At 49.2% G+C, this 24,707-nt stretch overlaps 1 protein-coding gene across 4 annotated transcripts in view; it reads right to left on the bottom strand.

Moving 5' to 3' along the window:
• Positions 1 to 14,332, bottom strand: part of UVSSA (UV stimulated scaffold protein A) — a 112,307-nt gene extending 97,975 nt beyond the window's left edge. For 2 of the 4 annotated variants that reach the window (XM_030563448.1, XM_030563450.1), the window contains exons 1-4: positions 14,236 to 14,327; positions 11,638 to 11,735; positions 10,889 to 11,219; positions 1,833 to 1,953 (exon numbers count right to left, since the gene is read on the bottom strand). In XM_030563448.1, the coding sequence (XP_030419308.1) occupies positions 1,833 to 1,953; positions 10,889 to 11,219; positions 11,638 to 11,735 (550 nt within the window). In that variant the 5' untranslated portion in view covers positions 14,236 to 14,327. Of the gene's footprint in view, positions 1 to 1,832; positions 1,954 to 10,888; positions 11,220 to 11,637; positions 11,736 to 14,235 lie in introns of those variants that run through there. The other 2 variants (XM_030563449.1, XM_030563451.1) reach the window with 2 other exon arrangements.
• Positions 14,333 to 24,707: the final 10,375 nt, after the last annotated feature.

Below are 24,707 nucleotides of genomic sequence, written 5' to 3'. Positions count from 1 at the left end.
TCAAAGCTTCTCTGATGCCTACCGCTTCCTGGTGTGCTCTTCTAATCGCTCTGGTGTCTGGCTGCGCGTAATCAGCAGCGAGGTGATTTGCCTCAGCCTACCACCTCGCCATAAAGGTCTCCCCCTTACTCTCACAGAGATTGCGGAGCACACAGCAAGCAGCAATAACAATGGGGACATTGGTTTGGCTGAGGTCTGAGCGAGTCAGTAATGTGCACCAGGGCGCCTTTAAACGGCAAAATGCATATTCTACCACCATTCTGCACTTGCTCAGCCTGTAGTTGAACAGCTCCTGACTACTGTCCAGGCTCCCTGCGTATGGCTTCATGAGCCATGGCATCAAGGGGTATGCTGTGTGCCCCAGGATAACTACAGGCATTTCAACATCCCCAACTCTTATTTTCTGGTCTGGGATGTAATTCCCTTGCTGCAGCCGTTTAAACAGAGTAGTGTTCCTGAAGACGCGAGTGTCATGAACCCTTCCTGGCCATCCCACGTGGATGTTGGTGAAACATCCCTTGTGATCCACCAGTGCTTGCAGCACCATGGAAAAGTACCCCTTGCGATTTACGTACTGGGTGCCCTGGTGCTCCGGTGCCAAGATACGGATATGGGTTCCATCTATCATGCCCCCACAGTTAGGGAATCCCATTGCAGCGAAGCCATCCACTATGACCTGCACATTTCCCAGAGTCACAACCTTCCGTAGCAGCAGCTTAGTGATTGCTTTGGCTACTTGCATCACAGCAGCCCCCACAGTAGATTTTCCCACTCCAAATTGATTCCCGACTGACCGGTAGCTGTCAGGCGTTGCAAGCTTCCAGAGGGCTATTGCCACTCGCTTCTCAACTGTGAGGGCTGCTCTCATCTTGGTATTAGGGCATTTCAGGGCATGGGAAAGCAAGTCACAAAGTTCCATGAAAGTGCCCTTACGCATGCGAAAGTTTCGCAGCCACTGTGAATCGTCCCAAACCTGCAAAACTATGCGGTCCCACCAGTCTGTGCTTGTGTCCCGGGCCCCAAATCGGCGTTCAACGGCTAGAACCTGCCCCATTACCAGCAGGATCTCCAAAGCACAGAGGCCCGTGGTTTGAGAGAATTCTGTGTCCATGTCCTCATCACTCTCGTCGCCGCGCTGCCGTAGCCGCCTCCTCTTTGCTTGGCTTTGCAGGTCCTGGTTCAGCATAGACTGCATGAGAATGCACAAGGTGTTTACAACGTCCACGACTCCAGTCTTGATCTGAGCAGGGTCCATGCTTGCTGTGCTATGGCATTTGCACAGTTCACCCAGGAAAAAAGGCACGAAACGGTTGTCTGCTGCTTTCATGGAGGGAGGGGTGAGGCTGTACCCAGAACCACCCGAGACAATGTTTTTTGCCCCATCAGGCACTGGGATCTCAACCCAGAATTCCAAGGGGTGGGGGAGACTGCGGCAACTATGGGATAGCTATGAGATAGCTACCCACAGTGGAACGCTCCGGAAATCGACGCTTGCCTCGGTACATGGACACACACCGCCGAATTAATGTGCTTAGTGTGGCCGCGTGCACTCGACTTTATACAATCTGTTTTACAAAACTGGTTTATGTAAAATCGGAATAATCTCGTAGTGTAGACATACCCTTAATTAACTTCTTTCGTATCACCCTGCATTCTACCTGAACTCCTGACACTACATCACTTCCTTTTTTACTCTAAATTATGTCTACATATGCACTGCTTTCCTCATCCGCCTCTACAGCCCATTACCACATGGATAGCTGCTTTCGTGAAGGCTGTATTTTATATAGCATAATTCCTTAATAAACTTTAAAGTTTTCAGAACATCTCACCTTCCATTTCTTTTACAGCTCTTTTGGCTTTCTCTTTGTAAATGTTATCTAATCGTTTCTGCTTCTCCTCTTCCCTTCTCCTTTCAGCCAGAGTCCTGACATTTATGTCTTGAAAATCCACCTGAGGAGGAATTGAAGAAAAGTGTTATATTCATTGTAAGAAATACAGAAACATTCCCAAGATTCCTCTCTTTGATGAAATATCCTTTAACATCAGTAATCAGTGGGTCTCTTCATAGTACTTCCTTTTATTGCCCCTTCTCCCAGAAACAGTACCTATGGTAACCTTTTTATTAGTGAAAAATGAGATCACAGAAAGCAGAAACCTGAACATTCTCTCTGCTGTTCCAGGCCAAAGAAAGGAATCTATCTTGATGTACCGTTTATAATTTTGGGAGGCCCTCGCTGACAGTAATGGAGGGAGGGGGAAAGAGGTGTCACATATGAACTAGATAGAGAATATGCAAAACTTATGCCAGGTTGACCCATATAACTCAATATTTTTAGGGTAAAAGCCAAAACTGCTACTTGCACACACTTTTCCCAAGAACTTTGCATGCACGAAACCAACCAGTCCAGGAGCCAGCCATATCCCCTGCAACATGCAGTGAGTAAAATCACTTAATTTTGGTTTTTACACTAAATTTCCTGGCTTTGGTGGATTTTTCTCAAAATCTTATTTTTTATTTTACTCCTTTATTTCTTATTTCTTGAAATACAGAACACAATTTAAGTCATGCACCTTACAGTAGCTCCAATTACTGTTTTGATTTTATTAATTTTAAATGTTAGGGGTTTTGCTTTGCTGTTTTAATTTGCTCATGAAAAGGCCTGAGAATTAAAATTTTTTTCCTTCCAAAAATTACATTCTGATGTACAAATCTATGAGCTAGCACTAAGAAAAAGCTGACTTTTGGTTGCTTTAAACCTTATAATTTAGTTACATGAGACATCTCATCCTGCAAGTTACTGAGTACCATAACTTCCATTAACTTCAATGAGAGAGACAAGATAGGCGAGGTAATTTCTTTTATTGGACCAACTTTTATTGGTGAGAGAGAGAAGCTTTCATGCCACACTGCTCTTCTACAATGCATTAACTTCAATGCTAGTTTATACTGTAAAATGCTATGCAAGGAGTACTTAGGAACTATTATTCTAATGGCATTAGCAATCCCTCTCCAGATGCTAAATTCACATTCTGAACATTCAGATGAAATTTTCTTTGGTCATAACTGTTGTGCATGAAACAAATCATATTTCAAAATAAAATGATGTTACTCAGATTTTGTTTTGTTTTGATGTAAAGACTATATAAGGTCCACAAGATTATGTGCTTTAAATCACCGCCCTTTTTCACGTGACTGTAGTTATAGTAGGAGAGCAAAATCTGACACACATAATAAATGCCTGTACCATTTGGAGATCAAACTATAAGTGTGTAGCGAACAAGCATCCCCTTTGGCTTCCTCCAAGAACCGTTCCTCTACAACATGCACCTGTACTTAACTAGCCAGGAATAAGGAAAATCAGGTCTGTTCCTAGTCCTGGATTTCACACACTGTTGTCCAGTCACATGTATTTGTCATTCACTCTCTGTGCAACCATTGGCACATTACTTAAGCCCCAATTCTGCAAAGCACTTACACATTTGTTTGACTTTAAGCAGAGATTTAAATTCTACTGAAGTCAATGGGAGTTAATCACAAACCACCCGGCTTTGAGTCTAAGCACATGCACATAGGTATTTTTATCTATCAAGGCTCTAATCTTCTTGTGTATCAAATACTAGTTTACCCCACAGGAATGAAGTGAGACTTAACTAATATTTGTAAACTTCTTGAAGCTAAGGGGTAGGATAGGCAATATTCCAATTTTACAAAGTAACTGATACCCAGAGGGACTTGCAAAATAGTACATTTAAGGGGGGAAATTGCATCTATATCTACACAGACAGACAAAGGTAATTGCATGAATATACCTGATTTTGATTCCCCTCATCAATCTTAGTGATTTTACAAATCACATTTGCTTTTTACAAATATTTCTTTCCTCACATTGCGTGTGTGGCTCTTTCGGTGAACAATGAAAATTGTATACAGTGATGTCAGACATACAAAGTAAGTAAATGGAAATAAAACCCAGAAAGTTTCCTCTAATCTTTAGTTATACCAAGTGCATGTAACATTAGCAGGCAACATTTCATTTAAATATGATTTCAGACTTGTGAAAAGGTTGCACAGTGAGCTAGTGGTACAGTCAGAATTAGAACCCAAGACTCTCCAAATCCTAATCCTGTGTTCTCATTGTGACATCTCTCATGAAGCAGTTTCATCCTTACATAGACCAGTGCTGCCCAACCTTTTTACACAGGAGGGCCACAAAACCCTAAGCACAACCTTGTGTGGCCACTATTCTACATATTTTAATAAGATTTAAAGTCACCTGTATTGATTTATAGACAGGTTGTCTCTATGTATGCCTGTGTAAATTAAAATGATGTAAACATGATGACAAAACGCTAATGAATCAGCCACTAGTATATTGTGTTGAAGCAGGCCACGGGCCTTATAAAATGCTCTGGTGGGCACTGTACTGCCCGTAGGTCATAGGCTGGCCACCCCTGACATAGGGAAAAGATCATCTAAAAAGCTAAAATAGAATTACTCTGTGTTAGCTCAGTGGGTTTGAGAAATTATATTGGGAGTTCTTGGATAGATCAGAGTTAGCCACTTGAGTAATTGTTCTGCCTCTATTGGTGTCAGCAGTAGATGCCTCTTCCTTTGTGCTAGTTAGACCAACATACCAGAATTTGAGGTGGACAGGCACACAGTCATACTCAGTTCAGGCCTGCTTAAATGATAGCTTTTCTTCTGTTGTGGAATATATACATACATACATTTATATATATATTCCACAACAAAAAAAATGTTTACTTCAATCTTGGAAACAACATAGTGTATAACTATCAGCCCAGTGATGTAGAAGCTGGGCTCTGTTGCATTAATTTAAATAGAATAGATGGGCCAAAAAGTGTCAACAGAACCCAATCACTGTCTAACATTAAACAGTGTGCAACAAGGTTTGTGGTTTGGTACAGAGATCTCAGCCTCCTTCATACCAGGAAAAAAATCGAAACATTTGAAATGTAAAGTATCAAATGTGGCTTTCATTTTGACAACATCCCTATTTCCCTTTGCTGGAAATAGTTTTTAGAAGGAGAACTCCCTTGCTTGACATTCCCTTAAGAGGGTATCCCAGGAGGTAAGAACTATCCTTTTAGAAAAAAGAGAAGTTAGTTCAGATGGGCTGTAGCTGTTATTAAAGTTTGAGCCCATTTTATCCCAGGTGTTGTCTGGGATTCAACTAGAGCCAGCAGAGGTACAAATGTTATCTGGGTCCCTTTTTCTGCATCAGTCTGGTCAGGACATCTCTTAGGATTAGGATGACAAAGGCCCAGGATCTCAGGAAATGGTGGGGATGGTGATAGTGAAGTTTGCTTCTATATTCCTCCCCCCCAAAAAAGTATTTTTCTTTAAGGACTCAAAAAGAAAGTGATGGGGGAATAGCCCACCCCCTCATTATTTTGTCCACCAACTAGGCCTAATATCCTACACCAATTTTGATTCATTCAAATTCCAGTTCTACATCTTCTGTTTTTACCAAGTATGATTTCATCACAGTTCTTGAACCATAGCAGTAGGCCCCTTTGTTTAGACCAATTTATTCTGTCTCCTTTTGGCACCTTCCTCTCCACCCCTATCAACATCTGTTATTGTAGGTTACTGTGACATCTCATGCATGCAGGGCTTTGGAGCTGTGCTCCGGCTCCGCTCCAGGCAAAAACTTGCAGCTCCACTGCTCCGCGCCCCAGCTCCAGGCTCTGCTCCAAAATCCTGTATGCATGTTCACATACTTTTTACAGTTAAGCTCACAGTTAGAATAAATGCGTAGACCCAATTATAATAGCTTTCATGGCACACAGGAAACTCACGCTCAGCTCTTAATTCTATCCATGCCCTTCTCAAAGTGAAAAAGGTTGAGGGTACTGTGCAGATAGCACTCGCGCTACTTAATCTGAATAGGAGTCTTGTATCACTCAAATGCAACCCCTCACTATTAGGACGTGCTGATCTGTTGAGTCTACCTTATGCACAAGGTGGTGTCTGTCTGAAACAGAACTTGAAGGCTAGGTGGGAAAGGGAAATCAGCAGGGATACTAACAGAAATGCAACACAATGCCTCATTACACACTTATGGCTATAAATGCAAAAATCTTTTGACGTCTAATTGAACCCCACTTTGTCTATAAGGATATCTTAAGCCTTTTGGGACAGTAAGCAAGTGATTACTAATGAGAAGAGCAGAGGCGGAGATCTGTGGCCTTCAGAATATGCTCTTCCATTGTGTCCACCTCTTCCCTGCACCGCCACTACCATCAGTCTGAAATGTTTCTGATCAGAAAAAGTTACATGTTGTAATACGGCTAGGCATTACGTTTATTAATCAGTACAGTTCCCAGCAGTATCAATAGGTTTAAAAATATTCAGCTACAGGGGAGTGGGGATGTGTGGAAATCAATGCTTGTGGAGTAGTAAAATGAAGTAATGTAACTTCTATATCCAATTAATGAAGTTACCTATATATCAGTGATTTGATTAATATTGCTCTGTTAAAGCTTCAGATCCTGAATCAGCGGCCTATAAAGGCAGAAAATCTTTGGTTATGGCTACAGCTTGCAAGCTCCATCCAAGCAGGATCCTTCATTTCCTTTGTTATATGTACGCAAATTGTTGCTGCTTAAATAAGCTGTGAAGAAAATTGTAAGTTTTTATTGGAGGGAGAGGTAGCAAGATATTTATACATTTGCGATTCCTCCAGCACCTGGAAGAACGGACAGACCATACTGCAAGGTCTATAAAGTCAATACATTGGCTCTACTAGACCAGACAAAGGGTAGGGCGTCAAAAAGGGGAGAAAACAGAATCCAATGCCCTTGAGTAAGGACCTGATCCAAAGCTCATTAAAGTTAATGGATTTTGCCTCAAGCCCTAATCCCCTCCCAATACCCCTTTTGTTTAAATCATTGAATATCAGATAAATCACCTCTATTAATTGCAAACGTCAAGTATTATGCAAGTGAAGAAGTGGTCTGCTAGGTAATTAATTAGGTTGCAAGACATTTATGGCTGCATAAGTCAAACCACCACTTTGGAACAAACTGGAAGCCAATGAAGACTACATGCATAATATGCTCCTAGTGAGACAACTTGCAAAACTATTAGGCAGGCACACACTGTGCTATTGCACTGATCCACTAATAAGGTGACAGATGTAGGTAACTGCATCTGAAAAGAAAACTTTTGACCAACACATTGAAAAAGTGTTCCTGGTCAGTGCTGTTAGAACGCAGCTGGAGGTCCACTTGGACCATGTCTCCTCCCTCCCATCCCCCCTGGACTGGGGGCACGTGGTACAAGCAGTACCTGTGCTTCCCTCATGCATGCAAGGGAGTCAGCATGACTCCAGCCAACTGTTTTTGTAACAGTTCCGCTTGTGCTGAGCAGCAGTCAGATATCCCCAATCACTGTTAAGCATAAGGATTTCACAGTGGATCAGACCAGTGACCCATATGACCTAGTGTCCTGTCTCTAACAGTAGCAAATGCCAGCTGTTTTAGAGAATGCTATAAGAAATGTTGCAGTAGGTAGTTATGAGATTGTGTACCTACAAGGAAATTCTCCTCCTAATCCCCTACAACTAAAGGATGTCTTAAACCCTTAAAGACAGCAGTTTACACACATTCACACAATATATATATATGAAAATATTGTGTGTATGTGTTTAAACTATATAAATATATAAAAAAATCTAATATTTACTATTCTGAATCTACCTATTCCTGAGACAAGGTGGGTAAGGAAATACTGTTTATTGGACCAACTTCTGTTGGCAAAGAAGAAACTTTCTTCAGTCCCTGTCATGCAGGTTTCCTTTGAGGACACCTTCAAAAGATGAGCCTGGGAACTCAAATTCATAACTACGCTACACACTAACTATCATGGAGTAAAGACACTGGATTTATAATTTATTACAATAACCCATTAACCTCCTTTTTTGTCCTATGAATGCAGAGGTGTTAACGGGCCACTTCACTTTGAATGGTCTCTTACAATGCGTGTTAACTACTTACACTAACCACTCTGTTCCACCTTGTATTTGTGACACTCTGATTACCCTTCCCAGACCTGAGGAAGAGCTCTGTGCAGCTCAAAAGCTTGCTTCTTTCACCATCAGAAGTCAGTCCAATAAAAGATACCACCACACCCACCTTGTCTACCATCCTGGGATCAATGCGGCTACAACACTGCAAACCTAGATATTCTTGTCATTCAGATAAAGCATCCAATTCTTTTACAGTCCCGCTAAGCTGTTAGCCAGAATGAATATTTTGTGACAGTGAGTCCACAGGCCAGTTATGCATTATGTGACAATATTTCCTTTTATCTATCTTGCACTCTTTTCATTGTGATTGAACATCTCTTTGTTGTTGTAGTGTGAGAGCAGTGGATAGGGTAAATCTGTTTCCAGAGCTTATGCATGCCCCTAGTCATTGTCTCAGTCATTCTCACTGTCCCTCTCAGAATGTCCTCTAATTTTATTGTACCAGTTTTTAAATATAGTGACTAGGATCTAAAAGTATTCAAAGTGAGGGCATGCCCTGATTTATAAAACGGGCATTAAAATATTTTCATTTTTCTCAATCCCATCCCTTACATATCCTAAAATTCTTTGCTTCTTTTACTTTTACTGAACATTGAGCAGAGGCCTTTATTAGAGCTGATACAATCCTTAGATTAGTATAGAGAAGATATTGATTAGAAGTAGGGAGGTAGTACTACAATTGTATACAGCATGAGTGAGACCATTACTAGAATTTTGTGTCCAGCTTTTGTACCTATACAAACTGGAAAGAAAACTACAATGAATAATTTAAGGTCTGGAAAACCTGTTTTATAGCAAGACTCAAGAAACCCAATTTATTTAGTTTAATCCAGAGAAGATTAACAGCCATCTTGATCATGGTCTACAAATATAGAACAAATACTAGTAGAAGAGACTAATTTAACACAAGGCATAAGATCCAATGTCAGGAAATTAAAACTAGACAGATTCAAAATTAGAAATAACAGTGTTAATTAACAGTCAAGGCAATCAGCCATTGCAGCTACTTATCTTCAGATGTTACGGAATCTGTCAGTTAAAGTCTTCAACTCAAGATAGGATGTCTTTTCTAAAAGGTATGGGCTTGGTGGAGTAAAGTTCTATGGCCTGTTATACAGTAGGTCAGATTATCAGATGATCATAATGGTCTCTTTCTGTCTTGAAAATCTACGGGTTGTCCACAGTGGCACTGGGAGAGATAGCTCAGTGGTTTGAGCACTGGCCTGCTAAACCTACGACTGGGAGTTCAGTCCTTGAGGAGGGCCACTTAGGGAACTGGGGTAAAAATCTGTCTGGTGATTGGCCCCCCTTTGAGCAGGGGGTTGAACTAGATGTCCTCCTGAGGTCCCTTCCAACCCTATGATTCTATGTATGCGTAGTTCAAATGTCCTCCAATGTTACTTTGTGTTCATCTACCATGGTGCTACCTATTCACCTAGCTTGGGTATGTCCCTCTGAAGTTCCTCAGCCTTTTTCAATTGTAACTAACCAAGAGTTTTGTTTCATCTCCAAATTGTCAAGTCACTGTTCATCCTCTTTTACAAATTATTAAACACCAGTCCTAGTACAACACTACATGTCATCCTAGTATTAGCCTTTTGCTATAATGAAGGTTGACCAATTGCATTCTGAACTTTCTGGTTTCTGATCCATAATAGTACTTCTCCCCCTCTCCACCCCACAACTACTTAGTCCCTTCATAGATCTAAAGGCAGAAAGTTGAAGCGAGACAAATTCAGACTGGAATTCATGCTGAATTTTGAACAGTAAGAGTATTTAACCATTGGAACAATCTACCAAGGGATGTGGTGGATTTTCCATCACTATCAAATTTTAAAATGAAGATTAGATGTTTTCCTAAGAGATATACTTTAGTTCAAACAAGAATTAATTCAGGGAAGTACTATGGCCTGTGTGATACAGGCGGTCACACTAGTTGATCACAATGGTCTTTTCAAACCTTATAATTTATTAATCTAGCCATATGTGAACACTGGCTTTACACCAGCTGGCTTCAGCTGAGACGGAAAGAGCCAAACATCATCATCCATGTATTGAAACACGAGATTATACATCCCCTCTACCCGCCCAATAAGCTACGTACCCATTGAACAGGAAGGTTATTAAAGAAACAGAATCCTGAAGAACCCCAAGAGATCATGTGGCACTGAACGATTGTTCCTTTATTAATGAGATCCAACAGGATAGTGGCTAAAGAGTGAACACTGATATTATAGCATCAGTACAGAATCAGTATATTTAGCGCTCTGATTAGCAGCTTATGAAGTAGTATATAAATTTTGTAAGGCAGTTGTTAGTGAACAGGAAAAAAATAAGAAATACAAAATACATTACAGTGTCTCATTTCTTGTTACTGCCTTTGATTTACACCTCTAGAAAAATAAAATTTGTGTTGAAGTGAGCTTTAGGTATCGTAACATAAGAAAACACCAATCCAAATAGGGAATTTATACTTTCTAATCTGAACCAGTAAAATGTTGTAGGAAAAGTTTACAGGTTGTCCTGTATCTTTTTAAGTCCTAAGCAGTATGGAAAGAACTTAGGTTGTGGGGGAGAGGGGGGTGGAGGTGGGGGTGGTGTTTAAACTGGTATCTAAATTTCAATAAAGACGAGAGCAAGAAAAAACAGTATTCAACACATTTGTCAAAAAAGACAGAAAGACAGACCTCAACTTTGTTTCCAGCATATATCCCTTTATATTATCTTACAGTGGAGAAATCAATATCTTCCAGAAATAAGTCTTATCTTTCTAAGCCAGAGTATGAGTAGACGTGGAGAAGTAAACATGCAGAAGTAAACAGGCAAAATACCTTCTTGTTCTGTTTTAAGAAATGGTATCCTAGGGAGAGTTTCTTGTAGGCTTCTCCATATTTCTCATGCCAAGCTTGTACAGATTTCATGGCGGTTTTTTTCAGTTTTTGTGCTACTTCTTTTGGTGGGGGAAGAGGCTGCTCATGGTCTGTTTCAATTGTGAGCTCCAAGAACTCTTGAAAATTTGAAATAATTAACGTCCTAAACTGATGTGACCGGATGAAGAGCTCATCCACAATTTGGAAAGCTGAGAAGCGTATCTCTGCATGTTCTTGATTCAGCTGTGTCATCAGTAGATGATATGCATGACTAATATGTTCATCGGAAGACCTTTTGAAAAGTAACGAATATTATCAACACAAGTACAATAACCAGTAAGTGAGCTTTTTGTCCAACAGATTAAAAATATTGTTTAACAGAAAAAAAGGAAGCTTTCTGTTTTGATGTGAGATTAACAGATATTTAACCTCCCAAAAAATCACTCCCAAAATATTCACTAGCAGTCTTTTAACAAGTTTTGGAGGAAACCCACCCTCACCCATTATTCCTATGAGTTTCCCTAAACTTTCAAGGCAACAATCAATTCCAAACTGTTGCTTAAAACAAAAAGAAGAGTATGGAAGAGGCCAGACTAATGGGTCACTATGACCTGTTTTTTATATGAAATAGTGTAAGATGATAAAATGCTAGAGAGAACAGCCCTATGCCAGTATGTTCCTCAACTAAAGAATTTAACCACGCTTCATACTTGCAGATTTTCTTTAACTCTTTCATCTTCTCTGGATTCAGTTGAGGATCTCCTGAGGTTGTGAGGTCCTCGACCAGCTGAGAGAGCTTTTGGTCCATCTGCAGAAACGTATAAAACAAAGATAAATAAGATCACATTGTATTTCCCTGGCATTAATATTTTGACTGAGTATTTTTATATATATTTAATGTTTGCCAGGCCAACATATTTGGTATTCCACTACATTACCTGAACCAGTGCTTATACCCTCATCTTGACCTGACCAGGTGGAAGTGGGAAAGGCACCGTCAGCAGGCAAGTGGATATACAGAAATTTCCAAGATTTAGAAACTGCTGAACTTGAATTAATATGCAAACTAGATACCATCAATTTAGGCTTGAATAGAGACAGTCATAAACATACAGCTAAGGGTAGCATAAAATCCCTCTTTACCCTGTAAAGAGTTAATTTCTCTTTTACCTGTAAAGAGTTAAGAAGCTCAGATAACCTGGGGGTACCTGACCAAAAGGACAAATAAGGGGAGAAGATACTTTCAGATCTGTGGGGGGAAGGTTTTTGTCCTTTGTTCTCTGTGGAGACAAAGGGAGAAAGAGACCAAGCAAGTAATCCAACTTCTACTGAAATGATACATCTAATATTACTGAAATAGTAAGTAATAGTAAGGAAAGGCGTTAGAGTATCTTTTGTTTTAGCTTGTGAATTATCTCTGTGCTAAGAGGGAGGTTTATCCCTGTTTTTGTAACTGTAAAGTTTTGCCTAGAGGCGAAATCCTCTGTGTTTGGAATCTTTTTGTTACCCTGTAAAGTTATCTTCCATCCTGATTTTACAGAGGTGATTCTTTTATTATTTTTAAATAAACTTCTTTTAAGAACCTGATTGTTTTATAATGTCCTAAAGATCTCAAAGGGTTGATCTGCGCTCACTTTGTAACCACTTAGTTAGGATATTATTCTCAAGTCTCCCCAGGAAAGGGGGTGTAGAGGACTGGGGGGATATTTTGGGGGATGCAGGGCTCCAAGTGGCCATCCCTGGATGTTTGTTTAACTTAGGGGTGGAAGCAATTCTAAGGGCAAGGAAAGAATCTGTGCCTTGGGGAAGTTTTAACCTAAGCTGGTAGTAACAGGCTTAGGGGCTATTTCATGCCGGTCCCCACATCTGTTCCCTAGAGTTTAGAGTGGGGAGGGAACCCTGGCCCTGGGAATGGCTGAGCCATTACACACTGAATCTACTTCCCCATGTTAAGTATCCTCACACCTTCTTGTCAAATTGTCTAAAATGGGCCATCTTGATTATCACTACAAAATTTTTTTTCTCCTGTTGATAATTGCTCATCTTAATTAGCCTCGTAGAGTCGGTGGGGCAACTCCCCCCTTTTCATGTTCTCTGTATGTATATATATTGCCTTACTACATGTCCCATTCTATGCATCCGACGAAGTGGGATGTAGCCCACAAAAGCTTATACTACTCTGAAACCCGTCATATAAATTCGTTAGTCTCTAAGGTGCCACAAGTACTCCTGTTCTCTTTGGAGATACAGACTAACACAGCTGCTACTCTGACACCTGGAATTTTAAGGAAACCTATTCAGTGATTGATCCACTTTTCGCAAAAAGAACAGGAGTACTTGTGGCACCTTAGAGACATAGAGCTTGTCTACATCACAAAGTTGCAGCGCTGGTGAGGGGGTTACTGCGCTGCAACTTAGGAGGTATACACATCTGCAGGGCATCATCAGCGCTGCAACTCCCTGTTTGCATCGCTGGCCGTACTCCCGTTTTGTCTCGGGTGTAGAGGATCCAGCGCTGGTAATCAAGTGTAGACACTTACCAGCGCTTTTCTTGACCTCCGTGGAATAAGCAGAGGAAGCCTCTGGTAATCAAGCAGGTCTCCTTCCCCGGTTTGCTCTCGTTCCCCAAACCCCCGAGCAAGCAGGTCTCCTTCCCTGCGGTTTGCTCTCGCGTTCCCCGAATCCCCGAGCAAGCAGGTCTCCTTCCCTGCGGTTTGCAGGGTGGTTCGGGGAACGCGAGAGCAAACCGCGGTGAAGCTGGTCTCCTTTCCCGATTTGCTCTCGCGTTCCCCAAACCCCCCTTGAAGCCGCCCAACAGCGCTGCAGTGTGGCCACATCTAACACCACTTGCAGCGCTGGTTGCTGTAAGTGTGGCCACTCTGCAGCGCTGGCCCTGTACAGCTGTACTAATACAGCTGTAACAACCAGCGCTGCAAAATTGTAGATGTAGACATGGCCTAACAAATGTATATGAGCCTAAGCGTTCGTGGGCTACAGCCCACTGAACCCACGTTTAACAGTCCTGCTGCTTCTCAGGCCTCTTCGCCCCGGGGCAGAGGGGGAGACAGGGCCAGCCATGGTACCCCGCAGCGACGGGGAAGCCAGCTCCACACGAGACCCACCCCACACACAGGGGCTGGAAGTCGTGGGGCTGGGGCTGCCGCACCCCCGGGCTGGACGTGGTTTCCAGCATAGAGAGAGTTTACAGTTTGGGTCAATGGCTCTGGGCACCCCCAGGGTACCAAACCAGCCCCCCCCCCCCCGGAACCCCGCCAGAGCCCCACCCCGGCCAGAGACGCGCCACATACCGGCGCTCCAGCCGACGCTCCGCGCAGACCGGAAACGGGGCGGTGTCCTCGCGCCCCCTGACCTCGCTTTCACAAAGCCAAACGCCTGCCTCTGCGGGATGACGTTTCGTAACCGTCACGCGGGCGCGCCCCGTCTGCGCACGAGAAGGGCCTGGGGGCGGGGTCTCAGGGAGCCGGGAGTTCGCGGCGCTGGGCCAAGGCGCTCTCTGGAGGGAGCGTCGGAGCGCGCGGGCCGGAAGGGGGTGTAGAGGCACCAGCGTTGCGGGGCGGGGGGAGTACGGGGCGTAGAGCCCCTGGGGGCCAAGAGCTCAGAGACACTGGGGCGAGGGGGTACGGAGCACATGGGACAAGGGCTCAGAGACACTGGGGTGAGCGGTGTAGGGGGCACGTGGGACAAGAGCTCAGAGACACTGGGGCGAGCGGTGTAGGGGGCACGTGGGCCAAGGGCTCAGAGACACTGGGGCGAGCGGTGTAGGGGGCACATGGGCCAAGGGCTCAGAGACACTGGGGCGAGCGGTGTAGGGGGCACATGGGCCAAGGGCTCAGAGACACTGGGGCGAGCGGTGTAGGGGGCACATGGGCCAAGGGCTCAGAGACACTGGGGCGAGCGGTGTAGGGGGCACGTGGGACAAGGGCTCAGAGACACTGGGGCGAGGGGGTAGGGAGCACGTGGGACAAGGGCTCAGAGACACTGGGGCGAGCGGTGTAGGGGGCACGTGGGACAAGGGCTCAGAGACACTGGGGAGAGCGGTGTAGGGGGCACGTGGGACAAGGGCTCAGAGACACTGGGGAGAGCGGTGTAGGGGGCACGTGGGACAAGGGCTCAGAGACACTGGGGCGAGGGGGTAGGGAGCACGTGGGACAAGGGCTCAGAGACACTGGGGCGAGCGGTGTAGGGGGCACGTGGGACAAGGGCTCAGAGACACTGGGGCGAGCGGTGTAGGGGGCACGTGGGACAAGGGCTCAGAGATACTGGGGCGAGCGGTGTAGGGGGCACGTGGGACAAGGGCTCAGAGACACTGGGGCGAGGGGGTAGGGAGCACGTGGGACAAGGGCTCAGAGATACTGGGGCGAGCGGTGTAGGGGGCACATGGGACAAGGGCTCAGAGACACTGGGGCGAGGGGGGTAGGGAGCACATGGGACAAGGGCTCAGAGACACTGGGGTGAGCGGTGTAGGGGGCACGTGGGACAAGGGCTCAGAGACACTGGGGCGAGCGGTGTAGGGGGCACGTGGGACAAGGGCTCAGAGACACTGGGGCGAGCGGTGTAGGGGGCACGTGGGACAAGGGCTCAGAGACACTGGGGCGAGGGGGTAGGGAGCACGTGGGACAAGGGCTCAGAGATACTGGGGCGAGCGGTGTAGGGGGCACATGGGACAAGGGCTCAGAGACACTGGGGCGAGCGGTGTAGGGGGCACGTGGGACAAGGGCTCAGAGACACTGGGGCGAGCGGTGTAGGGGGCACGTGGGCCAAGGGCTCAGAGACACTGGGGCGAGCGGTGTAGGGGGCACGTGGGACAAGGGCTCAGAGACACTGGGGCGAGCGGTGTAGGGGGCACGTGGGCCAAGGGCTCAGAGACACTGGGGCGAGCGGTGTAGGGGGCACGTGGGCCAAGGGCTCAGAGACACTGGGGCGAGGGGGTAGGGAGCACATGGGACAAGGGCTCAGAGACACTGGGGTGAGCGGTGTAGGGGGCACGTGGGACAAGGGCTCAGAGACACTGGGGCGAGGGGGTAGGGAGCACATGGGACAAGGGCTCAGAGACACTGGGGCGAGCGGTGTAGGGGGCACATGGGACAAGGGCTCAGAGACACTGGGGCAAGCGGTGTAGGGGGCACGTGGGACAAGGGCTCAGAGACACTGGGGCGAGCGGTGTAGGGGGCACGTGGGCCAAGGGCTCAGAGACACTGGGGCGAGGGGGTAGGGAGCACATGGGACAAGGGCTCAGAGACACTGGGGCGAGCGGTGTAGGGGGCACGTGGGACAAGGGCTCAGAGACACTGGGGCGAGCGGTGTAGGGGGCACGTGGGACAAGGGCTCAGAGACACTGGGGCGAGCGGTGTAGGGGGCACGTGGGACAAGGGCTCAGAGACACTGGGGCGAGCGGTGTAGGGGGCACATGGGCCAAGGGCTCAGAGACACTGGGGCGAGCGGTGTAGGGGGCACATGGGCCAAGGGCTCAGAGACACTGGGGCGAGGGGGTAGGGAGCACATGGGACAAGGGCTCAGAGACACTGGGGTGAGCGGTGTAGGGGGCACGTGGGACAAGGGCTCAGAGACACTGGGGCGAGGGGGTAGGGAGCACGTGGGACAAGGGCTCAGAGACACTGGGGCGAGCGGTGTAGGGGGCACATGGGACAAGGGCTCAGAGACACTGGGGCGAGCGGTGTAGGGGGCACGTGGGACAAGGGCTCAGAGACACTGGGGCGAGCGGTGTAGGGGGCACGTGGGCCAAGGGCTCAGAGACACTGGGGCAAGGGGGTAGGGAGCACATGGGACAAGGGCTCAGAGACACTGGGGTGAGCGGTGTAGGGGGCACGTGGGACAAGGGCTCAGAGACACTGGGGCGAGGGGGTAGGGAGCACATGGGCCAAGGGCTCAGAGACACTGGGGCGAGCGGTGTAGGGGGCACATGGGCCAAGGGCTCAGAGACACTGGGGTGAGCGGTGTAGGGGGCACGTGGGACAAGGGCTCAGAGACACTGGGGCGAGCGGTGTAGGGGGCACGTGGGACAAGGACTCAGAGACACTGGGGAGAGCGGTGTAGGGGGCACGTGGGACAAGGGCTCAGAGACACTGGGGCGAGCGGTGTAGGGGGCACGTGGGACAAGGGCTCAGAGACACTGGGGCGAGCGGTGTAGGGGGCACGTGGGACAAGGGCTCAGAGACACTGGGGCGAGCGGTGTAGGGGGCACGTGGGACAAGGGCTCAGAGACACTGGGGCGAGCGGTGTAGGGGGCACGTGGGCCAAGGGCTCAGAGACACTGGGGCGAGCGGTGTAGGGGGCACGTGGGCCAAGGGCTCAGAGACACTGGGGCGAGGGGGTAGGGAGCACATGGGACAAGGGCTCAGAGACACTGGGGTGAGCGGTGTAGGGGGCACGTGGGACAAGGGCTCAGAGACACTGGGGCGAGGGGGTAGGGAGCACATGGGACAAGGGCTCAGAGACACTGGGGCGAGCGGTGTAGGGGGCACATGGGACAAGGGCTCAGAGACACTGGGGCAAGCGGTGTAGGGGGCACGTGGGACAAGGGCTCAGAGACACTGGGGCGAGCGGTGTAGGGGGCACGTGGGCCAAGGGCTCAGAGACACTGGGGCGAGGGGGTAGGGAGCACATGGGACAAGGGCTCAGAGACACTGGGGCGAGCGGTGTAGGGGGCACGTGGGACAAGGGCTCAGAGACACTGGGGCGAGCGGTGTAGGGGGCACGTGGGACAAGGGCTCAGAGACACTGGGGCGAGCGGTGTAGGGGGCACGTGGGACAAGGGCTCAGAGACACTGGGGCGAGCGGTGTAGGGGGCACATGGGCCAAGGGCTCAGAGACACTGGGGCGAGCGGTGTAGGGGGCACATGGGCCAAGGGCTCAGAGACACTGGGGCGAGGGGGTAGGGAGCACATGGGACAAGGGCTCAGAGACACTGGGGTGAGCGGTGTAGGGGGCACGTGGGACAAGGGCTCAGAGACACTGGGGCGAGGGGGTAGGGAGCACGTGGGACAAGGGCTCAGAGACACTGGGGCGAGCGGTGTAGGGGGCACATGGGACAAGGGCTCAGAGACACTGGGGCGAGCGGTGTAGGGGGCACGTGGGACAAGGGCTCAGAGACACTGGGGCGAGCGGTGTAGGGGGCACGTGGGACAAGGGCTCAGAGACACTGGGGCGAGGGGGTAGGGAGCACGTGGGACAAGGGCTCAGAGACACTGGGGTGAGCGGTGTAGGGGGCACGTGGGACAAGGGCTCAGAGACACTGGGGCGAGGGGGTAGGGAGCACATGGGCCAAGGGCTCAGAGACACTGGGGCGAGCGGTGTAGGGGGCACATGGGCCAAGGGCTCAGAGACACTGGGGTGAGCGGTGTAGGGGGCACGTGGGACAAGGGCTCAGAGACACTGGGGCGAGCGGTGTAGGGGGCACATGGGACAAGGACTCAGAGACACTGGGGAGAGCGGTGTAGGGGGCACGTGGGACAAGGGCTCAGAGACACTGGGGCGAGCGGTGTAGGGGGCACGTGGGACAAGGGCTCAGAGACACTGGGGCGAGCGGTGTAGGGGGCACGTGGGACAAGGGCTCAGAGACACTGGGGCGAGCGGTGTAGGGGGCACGTGGGACAAGGGCTCAGAGACACTGGGGCGAGCGGTGTAGGGGGCACGTGGGCCAAGGGCTCAGAGACACTGGGGCGAGCGGTGTAGGGGGCACGTGGGCCAAGGGCTCAGAGACACTGGGGCGAGGGGGTAGGGAGCACATGGGACAAGGGCTCAGAGACACTGGGGTGAGCGGTGTAGGGGGCACGTGGGACAAGGGCTCAGAGACACTGGGGCGAGGGGGTAGGGAGCACATGGGACAAGGGCTCAGAGACACTGGGGCGAGCGGTGTAGGGGGCACATGGGACAAGGGCTCAGAGACACTGGGGTGAGCGGTGTAGGGGGCACGTGGGACAAGGGCTCAGAGACACTGGGGCGAGGGGGTAGGGAGCACATGGGACAAGGGCTCAGAGACACTGGGGCGAGCGGTGTAGGGGGCACATGGGACAAGGGCTCAGAGACACTGGGGCGAGCGGTGTAGGGGGCACGTGGGACAAGGGCTCAGAGACACTGGGGCGAGCGGTGTAGGGGGCACATGGGCCAAGGGCTCAGAGACACTGGGGCGAGGGGGTAGGGAGCACATGGGACAAGGGCTCAGAGACACTGGGGCGAGCGGTGTAGGGGGCACATGGGACAAGGGCTCAGAGACACTGGGGCGAGCGGTGTAGGGGGCACATGGGACAAGGGCTCAGAGACACTGGGGCGAGCGGTGTAGGGGGCACGTGGGACAAGGGCTCAGAGACACTGGGGCGAGGGGGTAGGGAGCACATGGGACAAGGGCTCAGAGACACTGGGGCGAGCGGTGTAGGGGGCACATGGGACAAGGGCTCAGAGACACTGGGGCGAGCGGTGTAGGGGGCACGTGGGACAAGGGCTCAGAGACACTGGGGCGAGCGGTGTAGGGGGCACGTGGGACAAGGGCTCAGAGACACTGGGGCGAGCGGTGTAGGGGGCACGTGGGACAAGGGCTCAGAGACACTGGGGCGAGCGGTGTAGGGGGCACGTGGGACAAGGGCTCAGAGACACTGGGGCGAGCGGTGTAGGGGGCACATGGGCCAAGGGCTCAGAGACACTGGGGCGAGGGGGTAGGGAGCACATGGGACAAGGGCTCAGAGACACTGGGGTGAGCGGTGTAGGGGGCACGTGGGACAAGGGCTCAGAGACACTGGGGCGAGGGGGTAGGGAGCACATGGGACAAGGGCTCAGAGACACTGGGGCGAGCGGTGTAGGGGGCACATGGGACAAGGGCTCAGAGACACTGGGGCGAGCGGTGTAGGGGGCACGTGGGACAAGGGCTCAGAGACACTGGGGCGAGCGGTGTAGGGGGCACGTGGGCCAAGGGCTCAGAGACACTGGGGCGAGGGGGTAGGGAGCACATGGGACAAGGGCTCAGAGACACTGGGGTGAGCAGTGTAGGGGGCACGTGGGACAAGGGCTCAGAGACACTGGGGCGAGCGGTGTAGGGGGCACGTGGGACAAGGGCTCAGAGACACTGGGGCGAGCGGTGTAGGGGGCACGTGGGCCAAGGGCTCAGAGACACTGGGGCGAGCGGTGTAGGGGGCACGTGGGCCAAGGGCTCAGAGACACTGGGGCGAGCGGTGTAGGGGGCACATGGGCCAAGGGCTCAGAGACACTGGGGCGAGCGGTGTAGGGGGCACATGGGCCAAGGGCTCAGAGACACTGGGGCGAGGGGGTAGGGAGCACATGGGACAAGGGCTCAGAGACACTGGGGTGAGCGGTGTAGGGGGCACGTGGGACAAGGGCTCAGAGACACTGGGGCGAGGGGGGTAGGGAGCACATGGGACAAGGGCTCAGAGACACTGGGGCGAGCGGTGTAGGGGGCACATGGGACAAGGGCTCAGAGACACTGGGGCGAGCGGTGTAGGGGGCACGTGGGCCAAGGGCTCAGAGACACTGGGGCGAGGGGGTAGGGAGCACATGGGACAAGGGCTCAGAGACACTGGGGTGAGCGGTGTAGGGGGCACGTGGGACAAGGGCTCAGAGACACTGGGGCGAGGGGGTAGGGAGCACATGGGACAAGGGCTCAGAGACACTGGGGCGAGCGGTGTAGGGGGCACATGGGACAAGGGCTCAGAGACACTGGGGTGAGCGGTGTAGGGGGCACGTGGGACAAGGGCTCAGAGACACTGGGGCGAGGGGGTAGGGAGCACATGGGACAAGGGCTCAGAGACACTGGGGCGAGCGGTGTAGGGGGCACATGGGACAAGGGCTCAGAGACACGGCCGAGCGGTGTAGGGGGCACGTGGGACAAGGGCTCAGAGACACTGGGGCAAGCGGTGTAGGGGGCACATGGGCCAAGGGCTCAGAGACACTGGGGCGAGGGGGTAGGGAGCACATGGGACAAGGGCTCAGAGACACTGGGGCGAGCGGTGTAGGGGGCACATGGGACAAGGGCTCAGAGACACTGGGGCGAGCGGTGTAGGGGGCACATGGGACAAGGGCTCAGAGACACTGGGGCGAGCGGTGTAGGGAGCACATGGGACAAGGGCTCAGAGACACTGGGGCGAGCGGTGTAGGGAGCACATGGGACAAGGGCTCAGAGACACTGGGGCGAGCGGTGTAGGGAGCACATGGGACAAGGGCTCAGAGACACTGGGGCGAGTGGTGTAGGGAGCACATGGGACAAGGGCTCAGAGACACTGGGGCGAGGGGGGTAGGGGACATGCAGCTGCTTGTGCACCAAGGGCCCAGAGACACTGGGGCAAAGGATGTAGGAGACACGCAGCCACCTATGGGCCAAGGGCTCAGAGATGCTGGGGCATAGAGGGCACACAGCTGCTCATGGGCCAAGGGCCCAGAGACTCTGGGGTGAGTGGTGTAGGGGACATGCAGCCACCTGTGGGCCAAGGGCCCAGAGACGCTGAGGCAAGGAGTGTAGGGGACATGCAGCCATCTGTGGGCCAAGGGCCCAGAGATGCTACTGCTCAGGGTGGTGAGAGTATGGGGCAGGCAGGGGCCATGACTGCAGAGACGGCAAAGCTGACTGCGGTGACCCTCAGCAAACACGAAATGTCCTAGGGTTTTGTGACACTGCCACCCTGGTGTCAGAGCAGGCCAGGTCCAAAAGTAATTACAGCAGGATATTTCACAGGCCTTGCTGGGGTTTTGGGCCCTGTGAGTGTCTTTAGCAGAGACTAAATTCATTCAAGGGGGAAGTTCTGCCAGGGTCAGAGGATGAATTTCTTTGCAACAGGGATCAGATAGGGGCATTTTCTTGCACAACTTCAGGTTGAAAAACATCAGGGTCTTTGGAGTTACAGAAAAGAAATTAAAATCATTAATCCTTCTGGTGTCTGATATCCTTCCACCATATGGGACTCCAGCCTCAGTTATTCTCGCTCCATATTCCATACAGTTCAATAGATCTTTAAATCACTCTGCATTAATTTACAATCAGCTGCCTACAATCTGTATATTGTGACTGGCACGTTATCTTCTGTGATGTTCATTGCTGTGATTCATTTAGCTCCACCATTAATTTAATTTAGATGACAACAATATTAAATACTGAATCTGGGGACCTGGCACGGTAATTTTTATGTTACAGATTTGCTGAATAATGTTAGACATACAGCAATGTAAACTAGTCTGACTGGTGCAAACCCCAGCCCCCTAAGAAAGCTAATGCAGAGGAGTTGAGGCAAGGAGGAGAAAAACAAGTGCATGTTTACAGTTCTGTACCCAGCCCAACCCCATCTCACTTTTGCATTGTAAGGTGAATTTTCTTGTGCAGACTGCAATGAAAAGATGTGGCCCGCAGGGCTGTTGCACATCCTGTAAATTGAAAGGCAGTCTCAAATGGGCCTTTAGAGCTGTTATCAACTGTCAAGTTAGAGCTGGGAATAAACAGTTGGATCCAATCTAGTCAATCTCCCTGCCACTTCAGGGCTGTTCCCTACCATACTTTCTGTAGTGCTTAGTCCAGTCTGCCATGCTGTGATCCAAATAATGGGGCTTCTATTACTTCCTTTGGGAAGCTGTTCCACAGTTCAGGAGACTTTTATGCATCAATTTGAAGTCTGTTGGGATTTTAGGATTTTTGTGATGAAAGGGTTGTTGCTGTATGGCCTTTGGAGACTAGTACAGTTTACATATAAAGTGAGTTATGTATCCTGATCAAAGAAAGAAAAGGATAGTTTATAAAAAGTAGTTTTCCGATTTTTCACATTAAAGTCTGCATTTAACTGCTCTTATACAATGTCTTTCAGCTGAAGATCTAAAAAGATCTTATGACCATCACTATAAGCTTCAATCCACAGAGAGAGTTTGATATCCCCCTTTAATCAAATAATAAAAATGAAGTATAGAGAGGCTACACAGCATTTCTCAAACTTTTTGCATTGGTGACCTCTTTCACACAGCAAGCCTCTGACTGTGACCCCCTTATAAATTAAAAATGGGAGTAATTTAATGGAGACTCAGGGATGTCAGCACCATGGAGCTGACAGCTCACAACCCCCTTAACCACCTTGTGACCCCCTGAAGGGTTACGACCCCCAGTTTGAGAACCACTGGGCTAATGGGTCTTAGCATACACAAGTCCAACTCAAGTCAATGGAGCTGTTGAGACAGCAGTTTTATCACTTCTGAAAATCACGTCTCTAATAAGCGACCTGTCTAAAGGTTGCACCACGTGAGTAGTGGCGGATTGGGAATGGAAAGCAGAATGTTTGACTCCCAGGTCTAAGCACTAGAGTCTGAACTTTATAGAGCCATGCACTCACCCACTGTAATCTGTTATTTTCTGCATTGCTTGTTTGTAAATTTACAAAGGTTTGATCCATTGGACTGAGTATAAGCCTGGGGAAAATAAATTCTTAAATTCTGATCCTGGCTCTGGCACTAGCTTGTGTGGAATAAAGACAGTCATTTAACCTTTCTGTGTCTTAGTTTCCCAACCAGTAAAATGTAATACAAGTGTAAAAACTATTGAGGTTGTTGGCTGTTAGAATCCAGGGCAGCTGGATAGCTCATATTGTATGTGGCTATTAAATCTTACAAAAATTCCAAAAAAAACATACATGCCCGGGATTGGGTCATTAAGGGTGTCTGGGGTGTGGAGTACATCTGCTTACACCCTAACAGAACTTGACTGATTTACTTTTCTTCATTCCTGTCTCATTCCACACGTTCCATAACCTTGCCTTTTCCCCTTATTTGTTACACAGATTGTCACCATTTGTTACAATTAGTAAGTGGTCAGGCAGTTGCACCTCTCCAAGTTACAGTACACATTGAGGATATAGCACACATTTCTCTCTTGTATAAGTGAAATACATTAATTCTACTACCGCTGTTGACCAAATCACTTAAAGGCTAGTGGTCAGTTAAAGATTAATTCATTTATATTAAGAAAAAGTTTAAACTTGCAGATTATGCCCATAACACTCACTGCATTTCCCCATTGTTACTTTGATTTGCCCTCTTAAAGAACATCAAGAGGTACTTACTAAGACAAAAAAATGGAAGGGATGTAAACTCATGCTTCAGAGTATATGCCAATCTCTAACCGAGGAAGTTAAAAAAAACAACCTTTCCATATGGACAGATTATTCCATAACTGTTTCTTGCACCTTCCTCTGAAGCAGCTGATACTAGCCAGTGTCAGACCGCATACTGGACTACATGAGCTGGCAGTATGGTAAACAAATGGCTATTCTTATGTTTCCTTAATTTGTGCGCCACCCACCTGTTACACCTTGTCCATATGCAGATTAGAAGTTCCTTAGATAGGGACCATCTTTTTTACTCTGTGTACATACAGCACCCTGCACAATGACGCCTCAGTGCTGTAGGCGGGGGTAGGGTGAGCACTAGGCACTTCTGTAATGCAAACAACAAGTAAGAACAACTACTTAAGAGCTGAATGGGAGATGTGTGATATAACTAGAGCTCTTCCAAATTCATGGCCGTGAAAAACACATCAGGGACTGTGAAATCCGGTCTCCCCTGTGAAATCTGGTCCTTTGTGTGCTCTTACCTGGCTGGAGAGCAATGGATGCTGGCTGGGAGCCTAGCTCTGAAGGCAGCGCTGCAGCCAGCAGCAGCACAAAAGTAAAGGTGGCAATATCGTGGCACCCTTATTTCTGCACTGCTACTGGTGGTGGCACTGACTTCAGAGCTGGGCTCCCAGCCAGCAGCTGCAGAGCTTCCT

This window comes from Gopherus evgoodei, chromosome 5 (genome assembly GCF_007399415.2).
Source record: "Gopherus evgoodei ecotype Sinaloan lineage chromosome 5, rGopEvg1_v1.p, whole genome shotgun sequence".
NCBI lineage: Eukaryota > Metazoa > Chordata > Testudines > Testudinidae > Gopherus > Gopherus evgoodei.
The sequence above is the reverse complement of the archived record's forward strand: the minus strand, read 5'-3'. Positions and strand labels throughout refer to the sequence as shown.